Source organism: Daktulosphaira vitifoliae, unplaced genomic scaffold (assembly GCF_025091365.1).
Source record: "Daktulosphaira vitifoliae isolate Bord-2020 unplaced genomic scaffold, ASM2509136v1 Scaffold_3, whole genome shotgun sequence".
NCBI lineage: Eukaryota > Metazoa > Arthropoda > Insecta > Hemiptera > Phylloxeridae > Daktulosphaira > Daktulosphaira vitifoliae.
The window spans coordinates 42,545,147-42,554,140 of record NW_026099574.1 but is presented as its reverse complement, the minus strand read 5'-3'; the positions used below and the strand labels follow the sequence as shown (position 1 = coordinate 42,554,140).

Genomic DNA, 8,994 nt, shown 5'->3' with positions numbered 1-8,994 from the left:
ATAATAATCAATTTTTTAATTATATATTATATAATTTTTATAATTATTATTGATTTTGATTTTCAATATGTTAAAAGTAATCATTTTAAACCTACTTTTTAATGTCCTTTGAAGTAAAAGTTTATAAAAAAAAAAAAAATGAATTTATTATCATAATAATTAGCTCAATTTGCACATTAGAAATTGACATCATTAAATAGGAAAAAATGTTATTGCTAAGATTAATATGGAGTCAGGAAATTGTATAATTACTATTTACAGAAAATTGATCGGAAAAGCTTGATTTTTTTTGCATAAATATTGTAATAGATCACTTAAATATAAATCATAGTAATCATTTTTTTAACTTTTGGTGTTTAAAAATATTTTACAATTGAATTATTCAGAACTTAATTTATTTTAATGATTTATTTTAATTAAAAAAACCAATAAAAAAAAAGTTGTTAAAGAGATCTACTCAATTGAGCATATTATAAAATTTGATTGTAATTGTAAAAATAGATTGTTGAATTTAGGTTACACTAAAAAACTATTTTTTTTTAGATTTGTGTTATGTAGCAATTATTACTAAAAAATTTGGAATATTATAGACTGTTAGTAACACACACAAATAGAGTTAAAAAATTAATAAATTACAAATTAAAATTATTTTTGTTTTTTGCAGTTTAATACTTTTATCATATCAAATCTAATTCAACAATTAATACATTAAAAATATTAGAAATGAATCATTTTAATTGTTTGTATGGAGAAAGTTGGTTAAGCTACTTTTTATTTGATATAGGGAAATTTTTTCAAATTTTAAGGGTAATATCTTCAATTAAATACGAATTGTAATCAATTGACATATCGTTGAAAAAAGTATGTTAATCAAGGGTTGGGAAAGCATTTTCAAGAATTAAACTAAAAAAGCTTAACTGATGTGTGAAAATTGCTTTTATGAATGCCCCCTGTGGGCAGGTTTAGAGTCAGATTTTCAAAAAAATTATATCAAATTAAAGAAAAATATCTAAGGTTACAATATAAAAAAGAAATATTTCTAATTTTTCAAAAAGTTATGGCAGTTTTAAGTATTAAAATATTTCATGTTAAACAGCAATACTTAGATAAAAATATCGTTTTTCGTTAAATTCGACGACCATTTTCCCATAGAAGAAAAGGTGTCCGGAGAAATTATTTTTTATGAACTTATAGTACTTATTTATGCTTTAATTTGACATATATTAAAAGGATTCATTATTTCCGGAACATTTTCAAAAGTTAAGTTGAAAAAGTTCTACTTTTTATATGTATGTTTCAAGTTTTAAACGCTCCTAGTATAAGGGAAAATTATCCAATTTAAATAAAAAATATGTCAAATAAAAGAAATATATATATAAAGTATTTAGAAAGAAAAATTTGTGTTGATACATTCACTTTTTGAAAAGTTATAGCAATTTAAAGTTGAAAATTAAAAATCGAAAATTTTAACACAAAAATAGCATTTAACTACGGCAACCGTTTAGGCGTGTCAGGACAATTTTTTTTTCTCTTTTTATAGTATATGACATAAGCTTTAATTTGATATATATTTTAAGGTTGAGTTTGATGAGTAAGTAGCTTTTTTAAATGTCCCCCAGTGAGCTGGTTAAGTGTTATATTTTCAAAAAAATGATATCAAATGAAAGGGAAATATCTAAGGTCTCAATATAAAAAAAAGTTATTTTGATTTGATAATTTTTGAAAAAGTTATGGAAGTTTTAAGAAAAAAATGACAAAATTTACAAATTGTAATATTTTTGGAGATTTCCCCCATTTACGGGGAACGAGGGAAATTTTTTCAATTTTTAAGGTAATGTATTCAACTAGATACGATTTGTGATCTTTTGACGTATCGTTGAAAGAAATCGGTCCAGTGAAAGTTAAGAAAATGTGGCAACAGACACAAAAAAAAAACACATAATGGTAAAATTAATACCTTCTCTGCTTCGCATCGAAGCTAATGTTAGCGCGAGTCATAATATAATATAATATCTTTATCTTTGTTTTTCTGGTTGGAAATGTGTCTATAGTAGTATAAGTCTAATCAGTGTAGGTTCCACCGCTGAACCATCAGCGACGCAATCTTAGTAGTTCAATTGTACTTTAATATTTTTTTACTTTTTAATTATATAAAAATAATTAAAACTTTTTTAGTAACTGATTATTTTATTCTAAATTCAATATTTATTAGGTTAATGTTGACGTTAAATATACCAACCAAAAAATATTGAATGTAACAGCTAATATAAAAGCAAAACAATTTTGTTTTATTTAAAATTAAATCAAATAGTTAAATAAAATAAAATTATCATGTGTTAAAGACAGATATATACAGATGAATATAAAGCAATTTTATTATTTCGTCAGCATTATTTAAATTCTAAATAATGCTCACGATAATTGAATCCTAGGGCGATTAAAAGGGAAATGGAATTAAAAAGTTGCACACTTTGCTTATTTATATTTTAAATTTCAAGATAAATTAAGATCGATATGAGATCAGTTAATAAGAAAAATATTATTTAAATTTTAGATTACTCGCGATATATTTTTAGTATTTTTTTTTACTCTAGATGAAATAAATTTAAACATCTTACATATTTTGATAAATTATGTAGTTAAATAACTCAATGTTGTAACATATTTATATTAATAAACAAAATAGTAAATTTCTATTCAAAATTCAAATATTTCTAGGAGATTTAAATATGCTCGTGAATAGAACAACATTTAATTAAATAACAAAAATTGAAAACCTCCAATAAAGAATTTAAAAAATATAAATATTAATTCAAACTAATAAAATATATCTAAATACCATCAATAGACCTACCGTCTTTTTGATATTAATTTTTATACGTGGTTTTTTTTAACAACACTAACTACCCGATTTCTCTTGAATTAATAATTATGATATAAAATTGGTTTTGTTTTCTTTAAGTTTTGTATGTTTTTTTATTTATCTGTTATTAATTACCTTTTTAACTCATCATTTATTATTTATCAAAATTCAATATTAACGGCAACATGCACAATTAACTAGCTTATAAAATAACAAATTATCTTATTATCTAATCGATAACAACATTTGAAATAATACTTCGGAAGTTATTAACTTTTTTAAATGTAGAGTGAAAGAGAGCATGACAGAGTAAAGATAAAATGTATAATGATAAAAATAACATAACCCACACTTCACCACAACTTGCAGTAAGGTATTCAGAAGTTTTAGTTGAAGGGAAACTGAAAAAAAATATTTTTGCTCAACAAAAAAATTTAGAAGTCATAAAATAAAAACCTCTCTGAAACCTTTAATACTCCACTGGTCATTTTTCTTTGTTTAATCTAATACCAAAAGAGAGTGACAGATTAAACACTCATCCTGGAGTATTAACGGTTAATAAACGCCTCAATTGGGAAATATAAGTGTTATACAAGCAAATTTAACAGATTAATATTTTCATAATTGAAACAAACCATTCCTAGTATACACTCTATACTTAAAATGAAAACAAGTTATAGAAATAAATTTGTTATATACAGGATGAATCAAATTATAATGACAGTAGATACAGTCTTATGTTGAATTAAAAAATTTAGGTTCTTAATTTACTAAGTCATTGTTATATTCTTTTAAATTTAGTAAAAACGAAATTTTTGTGTAGTCCAATATTTATGATAAATAATTATTCTATATTTATTGTAGGTTTTGTTATGTTTTAAAATACCAGTGAAATAATTTGTTTCAATATGGAGCACAATTTAGTACTTTCAATTTAATTACTTATTTTCAAAAGATTAACATAATTTATTTTTAATAAATTTTATTATCAAGATTTATAATTTATTATTTAAAACACGTATTATTTTTTTTTTACAAAATTCAAATTTTATGATTGAATTTTAAACTTATTTAAGAAGACATAAGAAGTGTTAGCAAAATACTAAAAAAAATATTTATATTGTGATTTTTTTTTTTCATTGTCAATGGCATTATTGTAATAATTATAATAATTATAAAATGAAATTAAAAAAATGTAACATAGTATTTCAAAAAAAAAAAACACTTTTCGAGTCTTATCGATTTTACCGGTATTGATAATTTTTTTTTAAAGGACACATGATATTAATAATAAAATGAGTGACCCTGTGCTTTTTGTATATAATTACATAGGTACTCATAACTCCATAGTAGAAAAATGGTAACCTTACCATCAGTTTTGTAGTCGTCTATAACTCTGTGTAAAAAAAATGGCTGTTCAACATTTTACTAATTCTGGAGTTTATTTCACTTGGTAACATAGGCTTTATTTAATAATGTGTTTATAATTTAAAATTATTTTAAAATTTTAACTCAAAAATTATTTTTAAAAAATTTTATATTTTTAATGAAATATAATAGTAAAAAAATTACCATGTTATGTTATCGTGAAAATTTACCTGAGCACTTGCGTTTTAATCCATACATAGACCAAGGATACCGACCACCAATGCGACCACTGCAATGTTTTAGCAGCATACTAACCATACACAACGAAACATTAAATATTTACACACATAGTAAGTTATAATAAAAAAACAATTTATTGAAATTCCGTTTTTAAATTTTTTTAGTTATTGCACTGATACTATCAATAAGTTTGATATATACGTCACCTTTAAGAGAAGTTAAGGACTTACAATTCATTAAATTATGTCATGTAATTGCTACTATCATACCGTGGATTGGAAGCATTGTTTATCACACATTCATGAATGTTTATGGCAACAAAAGATATTATAATATTCTACTGAAAGCCGATTTAATTTGTATATGGCTAGCTCAATATATGGGTAAAGTAAGATAAAAACACTTTCTTCTAAAATGTATTACAATACATATTCTTATCAAAAGATTTGTTTTAATATTAAAATAAAATAAAATGTAATTGGTATTTTACTTTATTAACTAGGAGGAATACCAGTGGTGTCTGTGACCATTTACTACCTACCTAGTTACACCAAAGTAATTATTGGAGTTTTTTACTGGGCGATATGCATCTGGGGATTATATAAAGTATAAAAGAAAAGATAATTAAAAAAAAATAGTTTATGTTCTATTTTATTGTATCAGGTATTTAAAGTCAATAATTTTATTAAAGCCAGCCGTTTTTACTTTTTTTTACCAATAACGATTCGAATGACTTCAGTTATTTTAAGATCAACCTCACATGGAGGTGGTAGTCAATCAGCTTTAGGCTATGTTGTTCTTGCGGTAATATAAAAATGAAGTATATGATTCAGAATCAATCTATTAAAATACTACCTAAAAATAGGATTTATCATCAGTTATTGGAGGAATAATAAATGCTTCACGATGGCCTGAAAAATATTTTCCAGGAAACTTTGACTTTGTTTTCAACTCTCATAATATTATGCATTTATTAGTATTATTAGCTATGTACTGGATGCATCAAGTTAACATTCAAGATATTTTATGGCTATCTTCTGTACAAATTACAAGAAGTAATGTCTAACATCAGTAACAGTTTTTAAAATATTTTAAGTACATATACAACAAAACACATAAAAATATTTATCTAAATAAAATATACATATTTTAACAATAACAAATAATTTTAATAATAGAAATAAATTATAGCACATTTTCAGATTCAGTTGTATAACTTTTTACTCTTGAGTATATAAATGGTGGGAAACGATTATTTGATAAATCATACTTAGTTGTCATTAATTTATTCACACGATTTCGATGAACAATTTCATAATTTCTCCAAACAAGTTTGCAGTTATGCTTAGACTTGTGCTTCAAAATTTCCAAGGACTGATATAAGAAATATTAATTAAAACTAAAATTACTTATGATGATATATTTTTTTTAAATACCATATAATATGTAGTTTTTCTTTGAACATTTTCTACTTTGCGTCTTAGTTTATTATTTTGTTCAATTTTCCCCACTCTACTATCTAGTTTAAGAGATAATTTATTATCTGAAAGATGATAGAAACCATAACAAACATCTGGAGGAGCTAATGCCTTAGATTTCAATTTTTGTACTATTTTTGCTGGTTCACTGCTGGATACTATCATGAAAACATGGCCATCCGAAAAGAACCTGTTAGTAAATAAATTTTTATATATAAATTTTTTTAATGAAAAATAATTTGTTACCTGAGATATCTATAGTAAACTACATTAAAAGAAGGTCCATAACTTAAATCTTGAAATGCCTCTTCCCCTTGACGAACATATGATATTTTACAAATGTAACACCCTATTGTCAAAACATGAGGATACTCTATAAACAGCCTTCTCCAACTACCATCAACTGAAGCTAAATTGTCAATATTCAATTTATTCCAAACTCTTAATAAGAAAAATATAAGCTTTGATAAAAAAAAAATTAATATAAAGTTAAAAAAACTATAGTTACTATTTATGTAGTACCATATTGTTTAAGAAATTAATAGCTATATATAAGTTACTTGATTGTAAAATGCATGAAAACATAGTATTTATTTTATTTATGAAATATATAAGGAAAAAATTGATAAATACTAATCACATACAAAATTCAGAAAGTCTTTTTAAATCCAATAATAATTTACTCGTTATTCTAATTAATATTAATTTATCAAGTTTAAATTTTATTATAAACATACAACATCTATTTGTAATTAACTTTACCAAATATTTATAAGTATATTAGGATGTACTATAAAATTTTATTTTCTATCGTTAACATTAAATATAGAATACTAATACTTTAATATTAGTATTTTGAGTTTTACAATTTGGTATTACTTTCTATAATTATACCTTTTCTTACCTTAAACAAGCTCGACGCCATAACTCTGAATCTCTAGCATACATGTACCAACCTCGACAAACAGAAGAACATATTTCTAAAGTTCGTAAATCTAAATCTGATGATACAACCCATCTGAATATGTACAGTATTAACTCTGTAGGAAGAGCAGAAAAGTGAGTGGTCTACAAAAAAAAAAAAAAAAATATTTATAATTTATCTGTATCAGTGGCGTAACTAAGCAAGCGCGCGCCCCCCGCAGAATTTTCAACAGCGCCCCTTTACTAAATTTTACTATGCTTTCAATCATTGAAAGGGGTTGCAGCGCTCTCTTGTTTTACTTCCTATGAACTAATATAGGGAATTTCCTTTCTCTGGTCATTCCGCTCGTAAAAGCAGTATTGAGTATTTGTAATTTGGTGCCCATGACTTGCTGGCGCCCCCCGCATTGCGGGGGTGTTATTTAGCCACTGATCTATATATATAAGTATTTTGTAATAATCAAAAAGTTATGTGATAATAAAATAGTATTCTTAATGAATTTAATAAGCAAAATAATATCTATAATTTTAAAACATATAATGTAGACTTTCATTATTTCCATGTTGTTTTACTTTATATCAGAGTATTTTTGATATGACTACGGGGGATTGACATGAGTCATTGAAAGTATACTGGAAATCATGTGAAAAAAGAGCCATATTACAGGTCAAGAACCCTCATCCAAAGGCTTCATAAAGACAAACCTTACCACTAGGTCACTATGCACTTATGATTCATATCCCAATACATTTTCTTTTAAGTTGATAACTTGATGTAACACTGAAGAAAACACAGTACTGTGTAAATTTACTACAAATGGTTTTTAATATAAAAATTGATTAAATTTTAGATTTATTTAAGAAAACATAACCAATTAAGTAGGAAATTATTATTTAATAGTAAATACAATAATTCACTAACATTTAAAGAATACTGAAAATGGATACAAATATAAATTAGCAAAGTAATGAAAACTTAACTCATACAACAACCAAGGCTATTCTTATGATAGGGAAAATTATTAATTTTAAACGTATTACTTATCTCATTTAAAAAGAAAAATTAATAACCTTTGATAATTTTCACTAATAACAATATTTTTCCTATCCTTTTTTTATGGTCTCATTCAAGATAATTTAATAATTAATAACTATTTCAAAATATTTTCTATTTTTACTCACTTGTTGATTGTACTCTGGGAAACAGATTTGAGGTCCAATCATTTTTTGAAACCTTATATAAAGATTTTCTTCAATATCATAATCGTTATCACTATCACTTTCTTTAGCTACAAATAGAGTAAAAATTTTACAAATACACCAGTTTTCCAAAAAATAACACAACCTTACAACTGTTATCATCACGTAGACCTACTAAATCATCATCTGTAATTTTGTCTTCGATATCTGAATCTAGTCTGAATGCTCGTCTGTAGTATCGTGTAGCTTCATAATGATTTCCATCACGTTCGCATTCAATTCCTTTTAAAAACCATGCCTTAGCATTATCCTTCAATATAATACATATCATAGTAAAATAGTAAACAACATAGTTAAAAATATTAAAAACTGAGTATTAATAAAACTTACTTCAGTATTAGACATAGTTTCTTATCTTAATATTTACTTGAAAACTTATTGGGAAGACACAAAAGTGAAAAGAAAATACAAAGGTACATAAAGAACATTACTCGTATAAATAGAGCTATTTGATGATCATTGTGCATTAAATATATAAGCAGCATAACCCACACAGAAACCTTTGCAGGAAAAATACAATTTATGATTTTTTCAACGGAATGTTCGCCAAATATTGTAATTAAATGTGATTAAGATTGATAAGATATGTATAATCTCAGTATTATTCATTGACGGGACTTTATTATCAGATGCCACGCTTATAACTACTACCACATGATTTACCAATAAATAAATATAAATTTAATAATATTTCGTTCATCACTTATCAGAACTATTCAATATTGCACCTACTGATATTTTTTGAAAAAAATATTAAAACGACTGAATTTTATGACTATTTGTTGCTAAATTAATGAATTTGCTCTGCCGTGTCTTTTTTTTTTTTGTGTTCGTAAATGCGAATACTCCCCTCCTACTAAA

The 8,994-nt window shown here is 24.6% G+C and overlaps 2 protein-coding genes across 2 annotated transcripts; one reads left to right on the top strand and one right to left on the bottom strand.

Moving 5' to 3' along the window:
* Positions 1-4,211: 4,211 nt before the first annotated feature.
* Positions 4,212-5,537, top strand: LOC126903226 (progestin and adipoQ receptor family member 4). Its single transcript, XM_050681303.1, has 6 exons — positions 4,212-4,316; positions 4,424-4,581; positions 4,636-4,854; positions 4,974-5,077; positions 5,135-5,275; positions 5,337-5,537. The coding sequence occupies exons 1-6, from the start codon at positions 4,273-4,275 to the stop codon at positions 5,535-5,537; spliced, it is 867 nt and encodes a 288-aa protein (XP_050537260.1). The 5' UTR covers positions 4,212-4,272.
* Positions 5,538-5,618: 81 nt separating this feature from the next.
* Positions 5,619-8,740, bottom strand: LOC126903225 (F-box only protein 9). Its single transcript, XM_050681302.1, has 7 exons — positions 8,464-8,740; positions 8,224-8,383; positions 8,056-8,162; positions 6,854-7,017; positions 6,196-6,390; positions 5,908-6,139; positions 5,619-5,845 (listed from the first exon to the last, which is right to left on the bottom strand). Exons 1-7 carry the CDS (start codon positions 8,476-8,478, stop codon positions 5,657-5,659), a joined length of 1,062 nt encoding a protein of 353 aa, XP_050537259.1. The 5' UTR covers positions 8,479-8,740; the 3' UTR covers positions 5,619-5,656.
* Between the last annotated feature and the right edge of the window lie 254 nt (positions 8,741-8,994).